This window comes from Leishmania major, chromosome 28 (assembly GCF_000002725.2).
Source record: "Leishmania major strain Friedlin complete genome, chromosome 28".
Classification (NCBI taxonomy): Eukaryota; Euglenozoa; class Kinetoplastea; order Trypanosomatida; family Trypanosomatidae; genus Leishmania; species Leishmania major.
This window is the reverse complement of record NC_007269.2, coordinates 543,059-566,337: the sequence shown is the minus strand read 5'-3', so window position 1 is coordinate 566,337 and position 23,279 is coordinate 543,059. Positions and strand designations below refer to the sequence as shown.

General features: G+C 59.0%; 9 protein-coding genes across 9 annotated transcripts; all 9 read right to left on the bottom strand.

Moving 5' to 3' along the window:
* Positions 1–291: 291 nt before the first annotated feature.
* On the bottom strand, positions 292–774 carry LMJF_28_1515 (conserved hypothetical protein; the record flags this gene model as incomplete). Its single annotated transcript, XM_001684382.1, has 1 exon — positions 292–774. The coding sequence occupies one exon, from the start codon at positions 772–774 to the stop codon at positions 292–294; it is 483 nt and encodes a 160-aa protein (XP_001684434.1).
* A 581-nt stretch (positions 775–1,355) lies between these two features.
* On the bottom strand, positions 1,356–1,739 carry LMJF_28_1510 (conserved hypothetical protein; the record flags this gene model as incomplete). The annotated part of the gene is made up of 1 exon (XM_001684381.1): positions 1,356–1,739. The coding sequence occupies one exon, from the start codon at positions 1,737–1,739 to the stop codon at positions 1,356–1,358; it is 384 nt and encodes a 127-aa protein (XP_001684433.1).
* Positions 1,740–3,962: 2,223 nt separating this feature from the next.
* LMJF_28_1500 (conserved hypothetical protein) lies at positions 3,963–4,361 on the bottom strand (the record flags this gene model as incomplete). The annotated part of the gene is made up of 1 exon (XM_001684380.1): positions 3,963–4,361. The coding sequence occupies one exon, from the start codon at positions 4,359–4,361 to the stop codon at positions 3,963–3,965; it is 399 nt and encodes a 132-aa protein (XP_001684432.1).
* Positions 4,362–6,656: 2,295 nt separating this feature from the next.
* Positions 6,657–7,073, bottom strand: LMJF_28_1490 (conserved hypothetical protein; the record flags this gene model as incomplete). The annotated part of the gene is made up of 1 exon (XM_001684379.1): positions 6,657–7,073. One exon carries the CDS (start codon positions 7,071–7,073, stop codon positions 6,657–6,659), a length of 417 nt encoding a protein of 138 aa, XP_001684431.1.
* A 910-nt stretch (positions 7,074–7,983) lies between these two features.
* LMJF_28_1480 (Qa-SNARE protein) lies at positions 7,984–8,784 on the bottom strand (the record flags this gene model as incomplete). Its single annotated transcript, XM_001684378.1, has 1 exon — positions 7,984–8,784. The coding sequence occupies one exon, from the start codon at positions 8,782–8,784 to the stop codon at positions 7,984–7,986; it is 801 nt and encodes a 266-aa protein (XP_001684430.1).
* Positions 8,785–10,998: 2,214 nt separating this feature from the next.
* LMJF_28_1470 (Qa-SNARE protein) lies at positions 10,999–11,862 on the bottom strand (the record flags this gene model as incomplete). The annotated part of the gene is made up of 1 exon (XM_001684377.1): positions 10,999–11,862. One exon carries the CDS (start codon positions 11,860–11,862, stop codon positions 10,999–11,001), a length of 864 nt encoding a protein of 287 aa, XP_001684429.1.
* A 1,025-nt stretch (positions 11,863–12,887) lies between these two features.
* On the bottom strand, positions 12,888–15,203 carry LMJF_28_1460 (putative ATPase; the record flags this gene model as incomplete). The annotated part of the gene is made up of 1 exon (XM_001684376.1): positions 12,888–15,203. One exon carries the CDS (start codon positions 15,201–15,203, stop codon positions 12,888–12,890), a length of 2,316 nt encoding a protein of 771 aa, XP_001684428.1.
* Positions 15,204–15,900: 697 nt separating this feature from the next.
* LMJF_28_1450 (conserved hypothetical protein) lies at positions 15,901–18,132 on the bottom strand (the record flags this gene model as incomplete). The annotated part of the gene is made up of 1 exon (XM_001684375.1): positions 15,901–18,132. One exon carries the CDS (start codon positions 18,130–18,132, stop codon positions 15,901–15,903), a length of 2,232 nt encoding a protein of 743 aa, XP_001684427.1.
* Positions 18,133–19,695: 1,563 nt separating this feature from the next.
* On the bottom strand, positions 19,696–21,873 carry LMJF_28_1440 (conserved hypothetical protein; the record flags this gene model as incomplete). The annotated part of the gene is made up of 1 exon (XM_001684374.1): positions 19,696–21,873. One exon carries the CDS (start codon positions 21,871–21,873, stop codon positions 19,696–19,698), a length of 2,178 nt encoding a protein of 725 aa, XP_001684426.1.
* Positions 21,874–23,279: the final 1,406 nt, after the last annotated feature.

Here is a 23,279-nt window from a genome sequence, read left to right as displayed (position 1 = left end):
GATATATACATTGTGCGTGGCGCAAGATAGAGGTATATGTGAGGGGTGCCGGCGTTGTCAGTACCAAGACAACACCGTGCATGTCCAGAACTCCTTTCGCTTTCCCAACCACTGTCCCTCCTCCTCCGCCTCCTCCTCCTCCTCCGCCTTCCCCCCCCCTGCCCACAGCGCCAGCCTGGCGCCGTCTCAGTCAACTGGCAGAGAGGGAAAAGATTCACAACGTTGTAGAGCACACCGCCGCACAGTGCGGCGCGCTCTTCTCTTCGCCTTTTCGTCTCTTTCTTTGCCGCCTCACAACCCCATCTTGCGCCGGCGTGCAACTGTCTCCTCATCGCTATCGTCGTCATCACCACCACGGAAGCGGTCCTCGAGACGGCGCACATCCTCGATGTCCTCGCCACGCTGTGTCCGTGCTGCGTGCTCCTCCTCTGACGCGCCACGGTCGGCGGTGCGGTGCGAGGCGGCCGCCGACCGGGCGGCACTCGAGGACGGATGCGGCCGATGGGCACTATTGATCACCGATGCTGACGAGCGTCGCGGAGCACCTGACGTGGGGGCCCTCGATATGTTCCGTGTCGCTGCAGAGTTGCTCCGGCCATGCTGCTGCTGCTGCTGCTGAAGGCGCGCCTCAAAGGCAGCGATTTCCTCTGTCGACCCCTCCAAGTCGTTTGACTCGTCTTGCTCATAGGCGCCTTGCAACATGGGGTCTGTGGTGCTTTTCGAGGAAGAAGAGGGGCCTCCCGCCATTCGATCCGGCTGAGCCTTGGGTGCCATCGCGACAACTATACCTTCTCGTCTTCTGTTCGCGTCGCTACAGCGATGGGAAAAGCAGATCGCTCAGCGAGACTGGTTGGCTCTCTGCACGACGCCCACGACGTTTGCGCAGAGCTTCAGCGACCAAGGAGGAGCGTCGTAGGAGAGGCGAGCAGGTGTGAGCTGCATCAAAACACCAAAAAACCTTTGCCAGCGATTGCGCCGTGTCTCGAGGCGTGAGCGCGTGGAACAGGGTCCCGGCAACGTGTGCGTGTTGGGGCAGGGTGTGGGAGTAGCGGGCAGCAGAAGAAACAGCGAGGAGAGAGGGATAAAAGAAGGTACTTTCTGCGGGAGTTGATGATAGTGGAGCGGGTGAGGTGGGTGATGACGAGGCGAGAAACAATAGCGGATATCCCGATGTCCTAGGGCCGCTGGAGGGCGTACGCGATCGCGCGCGCGCGTGTTGGCGGCACTCGAATGCACGACAAGAAGAGTGCAGCGACCCCACCCCCCTAAGATGTGCTCTGATCACTTTCACTGTTCGTCGGATAGTGATCTGCACATATGTATTATTTTTTTTTTAATATATATCTTCTGCGCTCTCACAGTGCGACGGCGGCAGCAATGAGGCAGGCCCAGCCACCCATCAAGATGTAGCCACCCGCCGGGGCCAGTTGGCCCATAGACTTGGGGGCGCCAAACACGCGGGCGTACACGGTGCCTGAGAAGAGCGTTGTCCCGAGCAGGAACATTGATGCGGCGATTTGCAGCCGCTTCGCCGCGACCGGATTCCAGCTCCGCACTGCCTGGCTTAACCCGATGGCGCCGAGGGCTGCTATGCTGTGCATGAGCTGGTACTGAGAGCCAATGATGAAGGCGTTGCGCTCTTCCGCGGTTTTTGCCTTCAGCGCGTGCGAGCCGACGGCACCGGCGACGACACCGGTGAAGCCAAGCACGCCACTGTACAACAGCGGAATGGACACCATTTTTCGGGAGCTCGCTGGCTTGCGGTTGCTGCGAATGCCGACTGTGAGGGGACGTGGGCGGTTTTTTTCGTGAGGGGCTCAGAGTCTTTTCAAAGAGCGAGCATGCGCGTACAGGAGAGCGAGACAGAGGAGATGGGCACGTGGGAGGTGGCGTGAGAGGACATCAGATGACAGCAGGTGAACGATGCGTCCAAGTGCGGTGCGGAGCACAGATCCACCCACGCTTGTGCGCCCTCACACAAGCAGGTGGTGCCGCTACAGTCGTGTCTGTCGCTAGGAGCAAGGCACCGCTGTCTCCCTGCGTCGGAGGAGACACCTGTAACCCCGCCCCCCGCCCTCACGGAGGACCCCCCTCCCGCAGAGAAGGTCATGTGTAGAGGCCCGCTAGATCTACTCGCGCTAACGTGGCGTCAAGACACCTGCTTCTCTGACGCACTCCGGAGTCTTTACAACGAAAGGGCTCGTGCAGTAGAGGGGCAGGGCTATCTCTGCCGTCGAAAACAGGAACACACGAAGAGAAATACGCTCCACAGAGAGAAAGTCACGAGGCGCCCAGATCTGACAGGAAGTCGAACGCGGCGCAGTGACGCGAGCGGCCTATAACTCTGCGCACTCTCTGTCCAACTCGTCGATGTTTCCTCTTTTTCTATAAATAATGTTTTCCTGCAGGTATCGTTGCATGGCTATTGCTGTCGTCCTACGCTTTGTTGGGCATCCTATGTGTGTGTACGTGGGCTGTGTCACCTCTGCGGAGTGCGCAGGAGGAGGGGCGGGAGGTTGGCCGCCCATCCACCGAAACACATCTACCGACCCATCCACACACACACACCTCCCACACGCGGAGCGCCTATCCGCACGCGTGCGAGAACAGAAGAAATAAAAGGCGTGATGGAAAGACGCGGTCAAGTGAAACGCACAACGTCAACCAAATCGTAGTGAAAGCAAACGGGAGCGCTGCTGTGCCGCCGTTCGCGAGACTCAGAGGGAGGGAGGGAGGGGGGCCGCATCGTTTTCGTTTCCCTTTCCGATGAGGTTTGCTGGCTCATGGTCGTTACCGTTCCGCAACACCCTTTACCGTCTCTCCTGGAGGGAGGGAGGACGCGAGCGAGAGGAGCGAAAGTACGAAACAATCACACACAAACGTGCAGGTTGGTGGAGGATGCGTCAGTGTCCCCCTCCCCCGCTCTGTCCTCCTTCTGCCCACCTCCACTTCATCGCCTACCACGCCTCCCTTTAAGTCTGCCTCCACGAAACACCCGCCCCTGCCTCGCTTGTCCTTTATTCCTGAACTTGATGAGTTCGAACAGGGGGTGTGGGTGGGTGGGTGGGGAGGCGGGCATCCCCACTTTCCCCTCATCCGCAAAAAGCAACACGAAAAAAGCTTGTGAAGAGGCAGCGGCAGAGAGGGCCCGGGGTGTGTGCGAGGAGAGTCCGACACATAAAATCCAAGCAGCGAAGGAAAGGCCAAGCGTAAACGACAAAGAGGGGAGGAGCAACGCGGAGGCCATTGCGAATAATGTCTGGCACACCGTTGACACCATCAACTTAACCACGCCCCTTGACCAAGAGCGAGACGAACGCGAGCTCACGAGCGATAACAAGGGTGAAGCTTTCGTTCCGACATAGGCTCATACAACCACGCAGAACACTTGACGGCAGGCGCTTCGCCTTTCTCCCTCTTTCTCTCAGGCTCTGATGGACGGCTGCGTAAAGAGGAGGACGCACACACACACAGACACATATATATATATATAGATCTATCCGCGCAAGCCTTAAAAATATGTCTGACAGAAGCCCTCCCTCCAACCGCAAGAGCAGAGGCACCGATGCACTTGCAGAGGAGTACAAGACGCAGCGGGAACAGCTATGGAGAGACAAACGCATGCGTGCACCGGAAAAAGAAAAGTCCAACCAGTAAGCCAGACTATGAGCCACAGACACCACTTCAGGTCCTTCCCCAGACCCACTTCTACCCGAGTCCCCTCCTCCGAGCGCTGTACCTCAGCGAGCGTGATCAGATGCAGGGGATATGGCGAAGAGCGGCGCAGCAACAGCAGTTGCGATGTTCAACGGAGCCGACTCCTCGCAAACGACGAACAGAGCAACACGAATAATAACCCTTCCCTCAAGACGCTCGACAGCGGCGTCTTCACAGCACCTCCCCTCCGTAAATGTTAGCGCTGCTCTCGTCCTTCGGTGCTCTCCTCACGTTGCCTTCTCTCGTCACCAGTACAGGCCCGCCAGTGCCACGTTTGTCCACCCCAGCACCAGCACCAGCCCGCTGGTGGGGGTGAGCGGGCCCATAAACTTGGGGCAGATGCGCAGACACAGCGAGTAGATGGAGCCGGCAAATCCAAGGGCACCGGCTAGTACCAGGTAGAAGCCCTTGTTCAGCCGCGAGGATGCCTCGGGCGACTCCTTCGCCAGCGTCATCATCCACGCAATAGCCGCCAGAGCCACTGTGTGGACCATGTGGTATTGATTCGCCGTCAGCCAAGAGCGGCGCTGGCGCATGCCCATTTTCGTCTGAAGGCGCGTGCCAAGGGCATCCATCGCAAAACTGGAGAGACCAACGCAGCCCACAAGGATTGTGGGCACATGAGCGCTCTTCAGAGACATCATCTTCACAAGCGCCTGACCAATGCCGACGTTGCACTGTGTGTAGTGCTGTGTGGCGTTGCTGGCAGTGGGGAGGCTGTCTCGGTGTGAGGTGCGCTATTTGTCGAACGTGTCTGCGTGTGACTGCTGTCGTGGAGAGAACCTTCACGCCATGTTGATTGCGGAAGAGAGAGAGGTGTATGTGTGTGTGCGTGTGTCGGCAGCAAGGAGGCAGGTCGAGAGGGGAAGGCAGGGACAGGTGAGAGGGAGGAGGCCATACATTGTGGCATGAAAACCCGATCCGAAACGACACGCGTGAGAGCTAGCTTGCCGATTTTTCTCCTCTGTAGAGGGAGGCCCGTGCACTTTTAGCTAAGACGGGTGCTCCGAAGGGTCGAAGGTACAGAGCGGGGTAGCGGAATGTGCGCTTGGGCGCCTATGTTTGCGTGTGCAAGTGAACGTCAACAAGATATCGTCGCGATGTTGCGTTCTTACATTTTGCTTGTCCTCGTTTCAGTGCGCCTACGCGTGGCATTATGAGCTCCAACCACAACCATCCATCACAGGGAGGGAAAAAGTCAGAGAGGGAGGTGTGCGCACGCGGAACACAACGGGTGAGATAAAACCGAAGAAACAAGCAGCCCCACAGGCAAGAACGAGAAGACTTTACATTGCGCTAGTGGCAGACGCCGAGGCAACGACACGAACACAGACACGTCCTTCACGAGTTGCCATGCGATCTCGACATCTGCCGAGTACTCGCTTTCTCATTTTTCTATATTGCTTCACCATGGGCGATGTCAGGCACACATGTGAGCAAGTGACCAGCAAAATCGCGCATTCGTCCTACCCGCTCGCCTCCGATTGCTGACCGCATTTGTTCTGCGTTGGCGTTTGCCGATAACCCGCACGTTGTTCTCCCTCTCTCTTTTTCTTTTAGAAAATATGTGTTTCTTTTTCTTTTTCTTTTTTTGGTTCGTTTGGTTGCGCGCGCGATCCTATAGTTCGTCCACGGCGTTTCGGAGCACCTCTTGTGCCCTGGCATTCTTTCGCTCGTGTTTATATATACATACATATATGCATATATATATATATATATAGACGTGTATATGTGTGCATCGTCCTTTTCGTTGTGCGGGAGGGCAATCATCGAGGCACGAGTTTTCAAGGATGGGACACTGAATGACCACGTACAAGTTTCGGGTCGGGAGGGGGTGCGCGATGCCACGTGCGCCACGGCTGCAACTGCCTACCCTCGCAAAAAACGTGGCCTCAGCCGCACAAGCGAACGCGTCGGTACCACACAACAACCTTCTCCCCCTTCTCCCAGGCGTGCTGCGCTCACTCTCCCCGCCACCGCGGTACTCTCCCTTTCGCTTTCGGCGTCGCTCACGGCCAAACCGCTCATGACAAGGAAAAAACAAGAGCGACGACAGTTCATCAGCGCCCCATCATCATCATTGAAGAACAACAACGCACACACACACACACGCAAGAAAAATAAGATTGCCGCCGTCACACTCGCAAATATCGGAAATAGAAGGAGGCATACAAAACAAAACACACCAAAATGTACGAAATAGGCCGATGCACGGCGCCAAGCGAAGATGTCGCACCTCTTCCCCTCCGTTTTCCGAAAGGGGAGGGGGCAGGAGGGGAGCTTCGGCAACGTTCCCACGAAGTGTCGGTGTTGTTGGACGCACTCCGACATCAGCACAAGGAAAAGACACAGGCGACAGCAAAGGGGATGAGGACAGAAAGGGAACGTCAGGAAGACACACACACACACACACACACACACACACACACACACGAAAACTGCCAGTATCTGCCCCCCTTTTTTTCGGACTTGTGCGTGTGCTCGTTGTAGCAAGCAAAGCACAAAACCCATGTGCACGCGTACACGCTACGCAGCGCACAACGTGAGAAAAAGGGGGTGAAGTGAAGGATGGGGGGAATGAGCGGTAGCAACAACAGAAAGACGAACAACAAAAAAGAGATCTGCTGCCGCCTGTTTTGCAGCGGCGCACGGCATCGCTTCTCACTTGAGTGCCACTTTCTCCACATCTTCTACCCCATCTTCTTCTCTCTCCCAACTTGTTTCTTCCGCTTGCTTCGGCATCCTCATCACCGTCCCTCCCTCTTGCTCCCATCCCGGCCCACGTGCGCGTCCCTCTACCCTTGACAGGAGTCGAGGCAGGGAGAGGGTGCAGAGCAACCAACGCTGCCGCACTTTAGAAGTGCGAACAATGCATGCTTGCCTTTCCGCTCTCTCTCTCTACTTGCTTGCCATGCGCAGGGCACCGCTTCTCTTTCTTCCTAGTGCTTCGTGACGGAGCCGCCAAGAGCGACGCACACCCATCCGGCCGCGAGCATCGCACCACCCATTATGGGGAGCTTGCTCAGGAAGTGCGGCTTGTGTACCGTGCTGTAGATATAGCGCGAGCTCGCCAGTATCAATGTGCCACAGGCGAAGAGGGCATAGGCGCGACGGAAGTGGGTAGCGGCCGGCTCTGCGACGCGGGGCGCTATCGCCGCCACCACAAGCATCGCCACGGAATGGACGAGGTGGTACTGGTTCGCGATGTTGTAGGCCTTAAACTGGTTCGTATCCATAAGCTCGAGAAACGCGTGCGAGCCGAGGGCACCGAGCACCACACCGAGGCCGCCAGAGAGCCCCGCGGCCATCATCGGCACGTTGGTGCCGGAGAGAGCAGTACGGATGTTGGCTGACATGAGGATGTGAAGGATGCGATAAGGAGGTGTGACCGGGCGGCAGAGAGAGGGGGTGGGTGAGTGGGTGGGGGAGCTGTGGGCTACAATAACGGGACGAAGAGACAAAACAAAGAAACACGCACAAATACACACAATCAAGGAGAAAGGCAAGGGCTGGCGTAGGGGGCTGGGGAGGGAAGAAGGGGGGGGGGAACAGATGGCGTGAGTCCTGTACGCGTGTGTTAGCGTGCGCGCGTGTATGTGAGTAGTCGACTATGAAAGCGGAATGAAAGTGGTAGCAGGCACGGAGAAGACGAGTAACGGATGATGAGTGCTCCACACGGCGCTTAAAAGCACATCGCTGAGACAGGTCATTTGGATGTGTGTGTGTGGGGGGGATGCTTGGGTGTGCCACCTCCGAGAGAAAGGAGACATGGGCAACAGCAATCACATCGTTGTTGAGTTCTTTGTGAGGAGGAAGAGCGTGCGGCACCGCTGCGGTACAGTGGAGGCAACCCCACACATCCATACACTAATAGGTTCGTTAGTCGCCAACGTCGATAGCAGCGAAAAGCACCTTTTTCGGCGGCGGTGAGGACGGCGAGAACAGCCCCATCGCATACTCGGGGATCGGGCACATGCCCCCACCCCACCACCACCCCGTAAGGGAGCATATTAGTCGCAAAGTAAAATCACAACAGTAACACAAGAAACGCGCGCACACACACAGTCGCAACAACCAAAGTCAACCACATCTCATGACGGAGGCAACGAGCAGCGGCAGCGGAGATGTTGACGAGCGCAACAGAGGCGAAGCAGCTACAACGAAACGTCCGCCCACACACAAAAAACAAGGATGACAACGCGAACCGAAAACGGCCATATGTGAGCCCTGGCCCAAAGAAGATGCCCACGATGGTGCGGTAGAAATTCAGTCCTCCCAGGCCGCCCACTTTTCTCCTTCCGGACAACAGTGCCGGTGCACCTGGACAGAGGCTTCCTGCCAAGGAGAGTAAGCTACCGCCGTCTTTTCGACATACTCCTTGCGAAGCACCGAGCATCGCAGCTTCTTGCGGCTCTTCTTTTGATACCGACGCGCCTTCTTCAGCGCCGCACGACCCTTCGCCACATACCGGGTGCTCTGCTGCACATTGGCGAGGATCACGTCCATGAGCTCACCCTGCTCGTTCACCAAGAAGGCCAGGTCGTTGAAGAGCTGGTTCAGGTCACGCATGGACTGCTCGATGCGGTAGATGTCGTTGCGCGTCTCGATGATGGAGGCGAGTACCTCCTTGCTCTGCTGGAAGATGTAGCTAGACGTGTCGTTCTCCATCACCTGCTCTGCCAGCTGCGCCGCTGTCGAGTCGTCGATGGCGCTGCCGTCGGGGTTGGTGTACTTGATCTTGATCTGCCGCTGCGTCTGCGCCTTGTAGTAGGCCTCGTTGGCGGACTGCTGGCGCTGGTACTCGGCCATGGCCATCGTCAGCTTCAGCACGAGGTGTGTGTACTGGTTCTCCTCGATGCGGATGATGGCGCTGTTGGCCTGCACGCTGTCCGGCACGCTCTTCAGCTTGGCCGTGTTCTTGGACATCGCGTCGAGCTTCTCCTTGGCCGCCTTGGCCGCGTTGCCAGTCTCGCGCGACAGCTCGTCGATCTCGCCGCGCAGTGCCTTGGAGCGCGCCTCGTCGACCGTCTGCATGTTCTCCGTGTGCTTCTGCTGCAGCTCGGCCATGGCGGCACGGATCGTCTTGACGCTGCCCAGAACTTCAGCCGCGCCGCCGTAGAAAGGGTCAAGGGTGCTTGAAGCTTCTCAGCTGAGCTGGGTAAGCCGTCCGGAAATCATCGGCGGTAGACATGCCTACTCTGGTGGCCTCCCCTCTGTAAAGCGCGTGGCAGCTTTCAGGAGGCTTGGGAGACGACCCGTGGCATATCTCAAGTGCAAGAGTCGAATGTGCGAACCGCAGAGTAGGTGGAGGGAAGCCTAGAACACCGCCGCATGATCGCCGCAAATCGGTGCACCAGCGGCGGTTGCGTGTGGTGGCTTTGGTCCTGTCCACGGCAGGCACATCCACCCACTTACAAGCGATAGGTGAGCGTTGTGTGTGTGTGTGGGGGGGGCATAAGGATGCCAGAGTATCGTGGAGGGAGAGCATCAAGTTCAGAAACGTAGGGGTCATCGGCAAAATACACCACATGCTCGTCGGTATGCCAATGTCCAAACGTGCTCGCCATGCGAATGCGATCACACTGCACGCGTAGCCCCGTGTGTTCGGAGAAGCTGCAGGGCCACGCGTCACGGAAGAAGAAAGGGCTCGGTCACGGCGTACACGCATCGCCATCTCCCCTCGTGTTCCACCTCTTCATGGTACCCCCTTCAGTCGACCACCCAACAGCGCAGAAGCGAACAACAAAAAAAAAACAAAAACAACAAAAACAAATGCTTCCAGTGCGGGCGCCGCTTCTCCTCCATTTTTGCTTTCGATTTTGTTTTGTTTGGACGCCGGCTACGCACGCAGCCGAGCACACGCGACAACAGCAACAGCAAAGAAAAACAAAAAGGTGCTGCTTTCGTTGTACGTGCGGGCACGGACTCTTCCCCACGCCCTCTTCTTTGGCGACAATGGATAAGGCAGGTGGTGGTCGTGCGGTGTGTGTGCGTATGTGGGTGGTGGTGGTGTGTGTGTGTGTGTGGGGGGGCGGACCACGCTGGAGTTGTCTCTGCACAGACGAGGCCTCCCTCTCCACGTGTCATCGCGCTGTATCCGTGAAGACGCTGTGCACACCTTCAAAATGACGCTGAAGGCGCGAGGGTTATTCCAAAGCACGGCAGGCAAAATCAATGGAGCTAGAGCCGTTGGCGTATGCGCAGCTCTTTCGGCGTTGAGCGGGGCATCGGTGGAGGAGGAGCAACGTTGTGAGCTAAACACGATGGCAGAATCAAAAACTGGCACCGAAATGAAAAAACGTGTGTGTCTTTGTGTGTGTGTGTGTGTGTGTGGAGGGGAAGAAGACCGAGGAGGGCACGCAGGAGTGAAGGTCGACGGCGAGACGTAAAGGAGGAGACGCACGAGACCGCCTCTTACACACCGACAGGGAAAGATGAACGTAGCGAGACCCTTCTGATAGACACACGTGATGCAACACAGCAACGACACAGTCCAGCTGGGGAAAAGAGTCACCGAAAAACGTTGTGCATGGGGGATGCGATAATGAGATGAGTTATGCTATGGGACAATGGAGGTGGTGGTGGTGGTGGTGGTGGTGAAGGGGGAGGAGGAAGGTGTGAGGAGGGACGCCAGATGGTACAGAGAAGCTCGACAACACGCGGAGAGGGCACATCCACACACACACACACACACACACACACACACACACACATGCAAGAACACGCAAAAAAAAAGAATGAAAAGAAGCAACAAGGAAAGAAACATAACACGAAACAAAAAACGCGAGAGAGGGGGGCGTGTGCGACAGGAATGCGGTGAAGTGTATCGCTGCACATGTGCGGGCGCCAGTCGAGGATACCGAAAACATGCTCCAAGGGAGTCTACATGTAGACAGAGTGACGAAAGACGCAGAAGGGAGGAAGAATGAGGGAGGGCCGGAGGGAGGGAAGAGGCTGAGGCGAATAAAACGAACAGAGCGCGGGAACCGTAGAATTCCAAACCTCGCGCGTGAGAGGGACTTGTCGACGTCCCCACGCTTCATCCGAACCGAGACCCACCAAGGCTACACAGGCGCGTACCGGCCTCCACCGCCGACTACTCCACGCGGCGAAAGAGAATCAGAGATTCGCCTCCAGTGCTTCGAAAAAGCAACAAAAAACGAGATGCAGCCCTGACAGCATCAACAGACGCATTCCTTCGCACAGGCACACAAGGAACCAATAAGCAGAAAACCATACACACACAGGCGCAGCACATGACATTCTGCTCTCCCTGTGCCGCTACAGAACCGTAAACTGCCGCACCGGCGGTGCTTTTGCAGCTCCCGCGTGCGAGTCGCTTACCTGTCCACGCCCTTGACCTCTCACCCCGGCGGGGGGGGACGGCGTCGCTCGTGGAATCTTGATGGTGGCAGCGAGCACACCAACGACAACAAACAGAGCGACTATAGTCATACCGCACACCAAGACGCAAATCAGCTTCTTGCGGCTCTTCTTTTGATACCGACGCGCCTTCTTCAGCGCCGCACGACCCTTCGCCACATACCGGGTGCTCTGCTGCACATTGGCGAGGATCACGTCCATGAGCTCACCCTGCTCGTTCACCAAGAAGGCCAGGTCGTTGAAGAGCTGGTTCAGGTCACGCATGGACTGCTCGATGCGGTAGATGTCGTTGCGCGTCTCGATGATGGAGGCGAGTACCTCCTTGCTCTGCTGGAAGATGTAGCTAGACGTGTCGTTCTCCATCACCTGCTCTGCCAGCTGCGCCGCTGTCGAGTCGTCGATGGCGCTGCCGTCGGGGTTGGTGTACTTGATCTTGATCTGCCGCTGCGTCTGCGCCTTGTAGTAGGCCTCGTTGGCGGACTGCTGGCGCTGGTACTCGGCCATGGCCATCGTCAGCTTCAGCACGAGGTGTGTGTACTGGTTCTCCTCGATGCGGATGATGGCGCTGTTGGCCTGCACGCTGTCCGGCACGCTCTTCAGCTTGGCCGTGTTCTTGGACATCGCGTCGAGCTTCTCCTTGGCCGCCTTGGCCGCGTTGCCAGTCTCGCGCGACAGCTCGTCGATCTCGCCGCGCAGTGCCTTGGAGCGCGCCTCGTCGACCGTCTGCATGTTCTCCGTGTGCTTCTGCTGCAGCTCGGCCATGGCGGCACGGATCGTCTTGACGCTGCCCAGAACTTCAGCCACATCACCGTAGAATGCGTCTAGGGTGTCTATTGTGTCTTGATCGATTTCACTCGGCGGTGTAGCGAAGGCTACTTTGACTGGTGCGCCGCCCTCCGGCAGGCTGTAGTTCTGTGACGAAGGGTATGGGGAGAGGGAGATGGTGGCCGGCGCCAGCGAAGGCTCGAGGCCGGCTGCTGCCCTCAGCTGTGGAAGACGATCCATTCACATATGGGAGCTGCAAAGACTCAGAAGGGGGTGGGTGTGGGCGGGGGTGCGCCAAACGATACAAGATGAAGGCACAAAGGCAGCGTGTTCCGACAGAGACAGAGAGAGAGAGAGAGGCTCCGCGCCTCGGCCGGGTGCCTTCCTCTCCCCTCATTACTACCCTCCTGTGCATAGCAGTTTGGTGAGTTTGCACACGCTAACACACAGAGAGAGGAAGGCACCGCCACGGAGGCGACGGCGGCGGCTAGGAGGAGGTAGCCATGCAGGAATTTCGTTTATCTTGCTGCGCGCACAGCCTTTGCAAGGCCTGAGAAGTGTTGCAGCGGCTCTTCTCTACATCTTCGCGTAGCCGGAAAGACGGTGCTTCATTAAGTGTGAACAGTGGAGCTGCAAAGGAGGGTGCATTAGAAGAAGAGGGTCAGCTGACCTTACGCGGGTAATGGGTGGTAGGGGTGTTGGTGTGCTCTATGAAGCCTGCACTTACAAAGCAGGAGAGAAAACAGCCCACCATGATCACGAGGGGGTGCGCGGCAGGGCTAGCGAGCCTTTCAGGTTGTGTGATCATTGGTACCTGCACATGGCACTGCTGGGCAATGAAGGAAGCACACCACTCACACAACAACAAAGGGGGGGGGGAAGAGAGAGAACAAAAGTGGCCGTTGGTGTTTGCGGCCTTTGAGAGCTGTGCACACGATGACAGCCGGTGATAGGCTGACGTGAGGCACCGTCAGTCCGCAGAGATCCATGACGCCCGCATCCCACTCTGACAACACGGCAGCCTACACGGCGCACTTCTTGTGAGCGTCATCCAGCAGCGCCAGTGCATCACAGCTGAGCCCCGCTTCGGTTTCTCCGCTTGTGGCAAGAAAGGCGGTGATGGCTCTGCGCAGACACAACTGCCCTTTGCGCTGCCCCGTCCGCGGGCCCTGGGTGGTCGTGGTGCAGTCCAGCGCCTCGTTAACCACCGCGTCTTGCGTCGCCTCCAGGTTGCGGCTTACGGCACGTGCGAGCTGGAGACCAAACACCGACGTGAAGTTGCGCACCTCGGCGCCGCTGAGGCCGTCGGAACGGCGCACAAACGCCTCCACGAGAGCTGTGCGCAGATTTTCCAGCTGCGTTGCGTCGATCGGCCCAGCGGCGGCAACGGAGTCGCCATCGGCGCTCACCAAGGGGGTATCACTTTCTCGCTCGCAAAGCCAATGGGCCCATTCTCCGTACACGACGCGTCGCACGAGGCTCTTGCGAGCCGCGGCGTCCGGAGGCGGCACCTCCAAGAGCGTGTCCAGTCGACCGGCACGTAGAAGGAGCGGGTCCAGCAAGTGAAGGACGTTCGTGGCGCCGACGAAGAGGACGAAGTGCTCCTCATCCTGCTGCGCGGCGTCCAGCAGGCGAAGAAGGTGAGACACAAGGCGGGCATCGTGCGCAGTGGCAGTGGAAGCAGTAGAGGCGCCCTCGTCTCGACCACCGCCGTCAGCCGCTGATGACCTTGGTCGACGCCGATGCACCTCCGCAGCGTTTGCGTAGCGAAGCCCAAAGGCAGCTTGTACCTCGTCCATGAACACAAGCGAGGGGCTGCGCTCGCGCGCGACATCGAAGTACTCCTGCAGCCGCCTCTCCGACTCGCCTACCTCCGCCTGCACCAGCTTGGGTAGGTCTATGTACACGAAGGAGGCGTTCAGCTCGGTCGCCATGGCCTTGGCCAGCATCGTCTTGCCGGTGCCGGGAGGACCGTGGAGCAACACGCCGGTCGAGGGGCGCACGCGGAAGCGCCGGTACGTGTCGCGATGCCGAATCGGATTCGTAATCAACCGCTTCAACGTCTCCTTCACGTGCGCCATTCCAGCGATATCGTCCCACCGTGTTGCCTGCACGTCGACAAAGCCGGCGCTGCAGCGATACTCCAAGGCCGTGACGGAGCCGCTAGATATGTAGGCTTGGAGAATCGCCTGAGCCGCGGCACTGGCCACCTGCTCATCACACTCAACAGCGCCTGAGGCGGAGGAGGGAGAGAGGGAAAGACGGGACGGCGATACGGCGCAGTAGTCGAGCGCGAGGCAGAGCACCTCCTGCAGTCCTCCGTACGACACGCCGCCGGTGCGAAGGGCCAAGGCATCCACCATCGGCAGCGACAACGGCGGCGGCGCCTGACCAGCAGCACACGTGGTGGCGTATGGTAGAAAGAACGCGCGCCGCACCGCCTCTGTTGGAGTAGGCAGGGCGACAGCGTAGTCGACGTAGCGGTGCCGAACAACAGGAGGAACCTCGTCCAGCCCTCCCGTGAAGAGGGCGACGGAAACGAGACGCGCCAGGTGCAGCGTGGCGCACTCGTGCTGCGAGAAGAGAGGCGGGCTGCTGCGCAACACCGTGTAAAGATCGGCGAAGAGGGCTGGGTAGAGCGTGTTCATGCTCTGCGCGCTGGTGCCGTCCCGGGACGGTTCACCAACACCGCAGCTTTGCCGCGTCATCGAATCTGCGGTTCCGCTGCTGCTGCTGTCGTGAATGTACGCGTCCTCTCTCTGCAGGTAGCACTCCATGTGGTCCAAGACAAGCAAAACGGCGATTTCCGTCGGCGGTGTGGTGGTGGTGGGCTTGCCATTGGCTGAACGTGAGTTGGTGGCGCTCTCGCGACGGTACTCGACACACGCATCATAGACGGTGCGACGGAGCAGCCGACGCAGCCCTGTGGTGCCGTCGTAAGCGTTGTGGACTGCTACAGCCTTGGCGATAGGAGGAATAACCGTCACGACATGAGTGCGGTGTTGTTCGTGAAACAAGGCTGAGGTTGGCGTAGGTGCCGCAGTGCCGTCCGCTGACACTCCACGAGGTACTGCTTGGCCCTGCTCTTTTTCTGAAACGCGGACCACCTCCTCCATCGCGGTATCTGTGCACGCATTGGCAGCGTCTGCGACACGATGAACGAGACGGCTCTTCCCATTTGAGGTGGGGCCACAAAGCAGAATCGACGGGATTCGCTCATGCGGCGCGTACGGCCACCAGCGCAGGAGCGAGACGAGCAGAAGGTGCACCTGTTCTAGGGGCGAGCGGGTTGGTGCGGATGACGCTGCGGCGTCACTGCTGTGACTATTACTCGCCATTTGCGAAGCTTCCAGCAATGCTGCGGTGAGGAAAGATGACCGTGGAAAAGGCGCACACCCACACAAGCCCCTCCCACACACACACACCAAATATATATATATATATATTTATATATATAAATATATATAAATATATATATAGACACGCACATCAAGGCAGAGAGGGTGCGTGGAGTGGGGTGGGGGAAGACGGCAGAAAGGGAGGGATGAAAGCGGTAGAGCTGTGAAGGGCAGCGTAATGGGCGAAGCGTGCTACTTTTCATTTCTCTCTGTGTATGCACTGCTGGCGAGTGCGCCATGCCGCCTCGCGTTTTACGGCCAGTACGAAGCTATTGAGTGGCGTTTGCGTTGGTAGGGCTCCCAAGTGTAGGTGGCGTGCGGCCCTTTCCCCCTCCCCTCTCCTCGCAAGGTCGAGGGGTGCCAAAGACGCGCAATCATGCAACCGGTGCCTTCTCGCAGTACGTCCGCGATACACGCAGCGAGCGGCAGCCGCGGAGCGCTGCATCGGTGAAGCTTCAGCGGTTTTCTTTTCCCTTTGCTATTTTTTTTGCCCGTCAATGATGCGCGCACAGGCCGTCGTTTCACCGCCAACGGTAGCCGCGTCGCCTGCGGGGTGTGCGCACACGCACTGATTCTTCTGTTTCTTTTTCAGCGCTGACGTCTGGGGGGGGGGCCGCGACAGAGGCAGCGAATCGTCTTACGTGATCGGCATCGCGAGCGTGTGCCCGTCTCCGGTGTCGAAGCACAGGAGCCCGTCCACACACGAAACGGCGATGAGGGGCGACGGCGTCAGCGCTGCCTGCCCGCTCGCTGTGCTTGGCACAAACTGCACATGTGTCGCAGAGATGCCGGGGGGAGGAGAAAAGGACGGGCCGCCGCCCAAGGCACCAGATCGCGCACCTGCACACCGCAGGGTGGCGGTGAGGGCACTTTTCGTGGCTATGTGCGCAAAGTGACGACCGTCGTCGCTGAAGGCGCAACGTGGTCGCGGGTGGGCCGGGAAGGGGGTGCGAAACGACCCACCTTGTGCGTTGACAGTGTAAATAACGGGGCGCTGGGGGTCACCATGGATGCTGTGCAAGATGGTCGTCAAGACCGCCGACCGAGACGCGGTCTGCGACAGGCTCCCCAGGCGCTCCAAGACCGACCACGGCGACGGCGGCAGTGGAAGACGCGGCCGCGCAGCGGCGGTGGTGCCGAGATACGAAGGCACGCCAGCCCTGTCTTTCGTGCGACAGCGCTTTGACGGAACTGCTGCCGAGCCGCCGGAGCTGACCTCCAACGCAGCCACAGTGGTCAAGGTGGCCCTGCCCGTCACATCGACGAGCCCGATACGGCCAAAGCACGAGGGGTCGCGTTGAATGTCCGTCACAGCGCGCCCCGTAGGACTCTGTCCACCGGCTTCGGCGAAGAGGTGCTGCGCGGCCTGCTGCTCCGCGCGCGTGCGACGACGTCCGAGACGGGTCCCGCTTTCGGGGCGGCGAAGGTCTGCCATCACGACGGCACCCGAGGCATCTCCCAGTCCGCAGACCACGCGGAAGCTGTCCTCGAAGGCGCAACACGACAACACACCCGCCACTGATGCAGCGGCGGCCGCCAAGCGGCCACCATGCCTCATCCACAACGGCTGCGGCACATGCGTGCAGAGCGCGACGTGCGTTTCTTCATTGTCGGCAGCAGCGTTGTCTGCGTGTAGGGAGGAGCCTCGTGCGGGCATGCGCCAGTCCACCACGCGCAGCGTCCCATCCGAGAAACCGACGACTGTGCTGTGCGGGCCCCAGTCATCCATGCAAATCGCGTTTGCGCTCATTTCGCACGCGAAGGCGGTGTGGTGAACCGCAGCGAGGTCGGCGCCATACTCGCGCGACTGGACCAATGACAAAGAGTTCATGGAGAGAGCCACGAAGTCTGCCTGGCAACGGCCGCAGGCGCTGCTAGAGCCGAGCGGGCGTTGCTGGGTCGGTGACGGGCTGCTCACTGTAGCACTGAAGGTGCCGCAGCGGGGACGCACCCGGTGCAGAGTGCCGCGCGCGTGCTCGAGCAACACGCTAGACTCTTGCTTCCAGCAGGCCGAGGAGACGGTTGTCGGTATCGCAGAGGAGAGGTGCGCAGGGGGTACGCCCGACAATGATCTAGCACAGTCATCCCACACAAGAAACTGGTCGCCACCGCGTGATTGGCGCATGGACGCTCTGCTCTCCCCCTGTTGCACCTCTTCGTCATCGTCATCGTTGCATCCGCGCCACATGTGCACAGCCGGGACGTCTGACGTGCGTGGCTCTGTGGTCAGCCCGCTGCGGCGGAGGAGCACACGACTGTCTTCCGTGGCCACGGACAAAAGCTCATCTACGGGCGACGGCGGTACGCCGTGTCCACAAGACGCGGCTACCGTGCGGTGGTGCATCACGTAGTCATCACTGGCGCCACGATACGAAAGAACGACGGCGTCGCGAAGGGACAGGTGACCAACACGCGGCGTGTGCGCTGGCACAACGGCGACGCGACCCATGTCTTCCTCCCCGTTCGCATCGGTGCTACTGAACGCGTCCACATCGACAACGTCGGCGCCGCCGGGTGCTGCCGAACCGGGTGCAGCGATGGAGGCCTCGTCGCGGCGGTCCTCCGACAGCCCCGAGCGGACGAAGAGGACTGAGAGCCGGCGCACGTGCGCTGCGTTCGTCGTTGAGTCGCCTTGTGCGTGTGCCAACGCGCACCTGCGGGCGTCGCCACGGTCTGTGATTCGCATACCCTTACTAGAGGCGTTACCACGCATACACCCTTTATGGATGCCTTCTTGTGTTGGTGCCGCAGCGCCGCTTGTCTGCGCCTCCGCAGCGCTCACACGTACTTCTCTAGGCGCTGTGTCTACAAGAGGAGAAGGAGAGGGAGAAGGATAGGGCGGTGGCCGCAAACAGTCACGGTCCAGCATGGAGGAGAGGCAAGCATAAATGGGAGAAGCGGAAGGGCGTCAAGACGACAAGGCCCGTCCCACCGGGTGACGTGTAGGCACCCGCCGTTGCTAGCGAAAGGGGCACTGTATCGGCAAAGGCGCTCGTCCGAAGGAAGACAGAATGGGGACCGCAGAAGAGGGAAGGGTCCTTGCTGCACAGAGACACATGAGCGTGTGCAACAGTATGGAAAGAGACTGGCCGATAAAGTAGCGGATGCACGGCTCGCACGAGAGAACGGAAAGCTTGCGTAGCTGCGAATGTGTGTGTGTGTGTGTGTGTGTGTGGCTTTCCACCCCTCCTCCGCACTACCCGTTTCGTGCACCGCGTCCCCTCTCTTTCTTGAGTGCATCTCCCTTGAACCTCCCCGTTTCGGGGTGGACAGTGACGTGTACCACGAGAGAAGTGAGAGCTTGAAACTGAAGGAGGGGTTGGGGTGGTGAACAGAGCGACGTTGCCGTTCAAGCAGACGGGGCAGAGGAAAAAGGCCAGCACCCGGTTTGCCTGCCGTGCCTCTCGCCCCACCGCTCTCTCTCAAGGCGACGCGCTGAGAAGGCTACACAGCGAGCTGCCCCCGGCCGCAATCGTCCCCTTCGCTACTATTTTACGCGCCGCCGTGTTTGTTCGCGTCCGTTTCTCAGTCTATTGTATGTACGTGTATGTGAAAATCGACTGAGCGCATCTCGGTGACCTTGCGGCCCCTCGCGCGGCGTCAACCATCTCTGCCCATCTCCTTCTCTTTTCAAGAGCGACAGAGACAGAGAAGGCGAAGACGAGTTCGCGGCAAGGTCCATAACAACAACATAAGCAACACAGCGCACACGAACGAGGATGGTCGCAGGAACCGTGCTAGAGGGGACGAGGAGGAGGAGAGGGGGGGGCTTGTGGTGGTGGTGATGGCCGTTCTCGCGCGGGTACCCCACACCCGAGTTGGCTGCAGCAAAGGAGAAGCAAGCTTAAATACACCCGGCACAGTTCCCTCCGATGGATAGAAGTCGAGGAAGGGAATGTGGGTAGTAGGCGAGGGGACAAGCAGCAAAAGATTACGACAGACGGGTGCGCCGCTCACACGCTCCCTCTCTCCCCCCGCTCGAGAGTTCTTCCTAGGTACATACATATATATATATATATATGCGTGTGTGTATCTGTTATTCTGCTTTATGACGACGTTTCGCGTCGCAGTGCTCACGCAGCGGCTGCATCCCCCCAGCAAACCCCATCGCCTCTTCCCCGCGCTCTGCCACAGCGGAGCCGCACTTCCCCACTGGGAGAGTGTGTGTGGGAGTAGGAAGGAGCCAAACCACGTTCGTGAAACACGGTAGGCGGTGCGAGGGGGACCACCATTTCTGCGATCATGTGTATCGCGCACACGTACACTCATAAGGCGACGTGAGGGATAGCGAGAGCGAGAGCGAGACAGAGGGACGCGCGCCTTGCTCTTCTTTGGGTCTGTGCGTCCTCAGCTGCTGAGGTTGGGGGAGGCACCGACGTGCACCTTTGGCAACAGCACATAGACGACATGCTCCGCTTCGCCTCTACCTGCGCTACACATACACCACCGAGTCGACTGTGCCCGGTTTTCTTTTTCCCGGGCTACTCTTCTTTTCGGCACCTCCAGCTGTCAGCATCTCCTTGCGCTTCATCATGCGATTTTGGTGACTCAGGAAGAACTTCTTGGCAGTGAAGTACAGCTTCTCCAATCTCACTGCTTCGCTTATCATTATGGGCGGCACCATGGGTATTAGCGAGATGCCAAAGACGCCCAGGGTAACATACCTCCCAGCCTTCGCCCCATCTAGAACTTCGTCGATACGGTGACGGTGCGGCAGAAGCTTTCGCAGCACTCGGTGCAGCACCGCGACGGCGGCCTCCTCGGTCGTCTCGCCTTCCAATCGCTCCATCACCGGATCCAGGTTGCAACGCGGCAGCGTTACTCGGACGCCGCTGTAGGTGAGCCCCTTGGTGTACAGGTCACGGTGGAGCGAGCGCATCGCTGCCTCCGCAGTGCGGTGGATCGCGTCCTCAGTAGACAGCCGGCCAAACGGCACCTGAGTGATCTTGCAACCATTATTGGGGAGTTTCTTGCGAAGTTGGCCAAGGATAACGCTGCGCATGGTCACATGGTAGTCGGTGCGCTCTTCATTAACAATGCTGATGCGGTTGCTTGCCAGGAACTCGAGCGGTGCGATGGAGTGCGTGAGGTTTTCCGGTGCCACCAGCGACTCGATCAGCTCTGCCTCGAAGTACATGCGACCAAAGGCAGCGGTGTAGCACGCGCGCGCCGTGTCTCTCGACATGCAGTAGTACAGGAGGTAACGCTTTTCGTAGAAATCGCCGCACGCCACGATACCGAAGGTGTGCTTCAGCAGATCCACGAACGCGGGAGTGAAGATGGGCACGCGACTCACTGGAAAACTCGCCATAAAGTCGCGTGACGCCTTCATGGAGCGGATGTGGCGGTGAAAGGAGCGGATAGAGACCAGTGGGACGCCGCTTCTGCCGCCACCCTTGCCTGAAGTCAGGGTGGCGGCCTGCTGGCCACGTAATTTGGCCACCACCGCAAGCACCTCGGCGTCACAGGCAACCTTTGCCAAAACGGGACTCGTGGCCACCCCAATGCAGACGCGGATCGACGCCGTGGAGGCGGCATCTGTGGAGCTCGGCACTTCTTGTGCGCCCGTCGTTGCGGGCTCCTGTGCACCACATCCGCTGTCTCTCTGCAGTCGCCGCGTCAGCACCTCGCGCCGGATAATGCGAGCGATCTCCGTCGCGAGCTCATCGGGGGTCAGGGGATCGATCTCACTTTTGGCAGGCGGGCCAGCGATGCCCTCCTTCGCTACCGGCCTCTTTGCCATGTAGTCCTCAATATCCTTCAGCACCTGGCCTACATTGCGACGGCTCACATTCAGCAGTGGCAGATAGGTGGCATAGTGCGTCACGTCAATGGCGAGCTCGTTTGGAAAGGGCTCCAGTATTCGACACACGTAGCGGCGCAGTATCTGCTCTACCGCGTCGCGCACCGCCTTGACCTCCTGCTGCCCTGCGTGCTCACGCGGCAATGACGATGATGCGGCCGGGCCGTCGGCGTCTGCGGCGCTGCCTGAGTGCACAAACTGGAAGTAGATGGAGTTGCCGGGTAGAGTCGCGCGCATCACATCTTCGTCCGTCCCGATGTGCCGCTTCATTGTGTAAAAGTCGTCCAGGGAGGCGTACTTAAACATGAGCATACGCGACTGCATCGTGTGCACGATTGCCTCGGAGATGGTTTCCATCTGATGCAGCGGGTAGGTGTAGGCATCTGGTACTTCCAGCAGCTCGCTCGCCCTCGCCAGCTCATCCATGTCCACGTACTTGAGGATCTGCTCTTTTCGCATACTCCCACGAGGCACCTGACCAAACACAAAACTTCCATCGTCGTCGTCTTTGGTGAGCTTTCGCTTGGAAAGCGTGATGTCGGTGACAGACGTGTCGTAGAAGAGCGAGGACAAATCCGCCTTGACGTTGACAGCTCCAAGATCTGCTTGGGGGTGGTAGACGGTCAGCGGCTGCGACGCCGTATCCTCCACAGCGTTGGCCGCGCTGGGCGCCTCCTCCCTCTTCACGGATTTCCGAAAGCCCGCCGTCCGATGCAGGCCACATGCGCGGCGTGAGTTCGAGAGAGCCGCGCGGCGATGCGGCAGAGACAGCGCCACCGTGTGCCCCGCTCTGGCAGTGCGAAACATCCCATGTGTGTTGTAGGTGGAATCGCAGCAGCCAAAACAAATGTTTTTTTGTTTTGTTTTTCGCTCAAATGGCTGTGCGTGTTGTTGTCGTTTCTCGTTGCACTTTGGTGATGTCCGTGATGTGCGCACGAGAACGCTGCGGCCTTCCAGACAAGGATAGGGCACACACGGTTGGGGGAGGGTTAGGGTTAGGGAGGAGGAAGCGAATGGAACGACACGAAGGTGGAAAGAATGCAGTGACGATGCGAGGCAAGCGAAAGGGCCGCGGTCCACGCACCCCCGCCCCCGACGTCGCCACGGCTGACTTTACCCCACGACAACAACAGCACAAAAAAAAACGCTTCTGCGCTTCTTGATGCTCGTCTTGCTCACGCGGACCGCACCACCTCTTTTCCTGCCCGTCTTTCCCTTGGCGCTGCTTCCAAGACGCGAGCGCGGCGCACCTTTCCGCTTCTCTTTGGTTACCGACACACACACACACACACACACACACACACGAGAGAGAGAGAGGGAGGGAGGGAGGGAGAGTTCGGTGGGACGCAAGCAGATGGTTGTATTTACGGCAGACTGTGCACTGGCGAAACACACGCACACATACCCCGACATATACACGGCAGTGACAGCACCTTTTCTTACGTCACGCACGCACAGCTGGTCGAACGCACGTGAGGTTTCCGCCGCAAAGTGGCGCGCATAGAAGCGCGTGCGTGCGTGTATCCATGGACACGGCGGCCATGCGCAGGGTGCCGTCCGGTCAGTCGGGGAGATGAGTGGATCGAGAGCGAGAGGGCGGAAGGGGTGAGCGGGGATGTGAAATACCCGTTTTAAAAACGAAAAGACGAAACGTAAACGATAATGAAAAAGTGGAGTAGAGTCGATGCTTGCAGTGCATCGTCGGCGTTGGCGCGGAGGGGCGCCTGCATCAACGGCAAGATGAGAGCGCACCGCTCTTGCAAGAGAGAGCAGGCCGACAGACACGCGTGCGTGCGTGCGCTGGGAGCGGCACTGTCAACTGCGGAGACATGACGCCGACTCACCGCTTCATATTTTCTCCTTTTTTTCTTCGTTCATGTGGATCGTGCGCACACTGGTGGTGAGTGCACGTGAGTGCCTGTGCGACAGAACGTGTCCATGTGTGATTATGACATCGACCCATTTTTTCAAGTCACGCTTCTTTTCTGCGTTGGTCTCATCGGTTTGTGTCCTCCTGTCTTGGACGCGAGAACTCGCGATGCCGGGGAGGGGGGAGAGAGGGGGGGGGGGCTGAGCATGTGAATCAGCGTACAGGGTGAAGTGCGCTGAGCTTGTGGAGGAGAAGGCGGTGGGGGCAGAGAAGCTTGGTGCACCACCTAACGATTGTAACATAAAACGGGCGAGACGCCTTGCGAAGGACGCGCAGCAGCGAA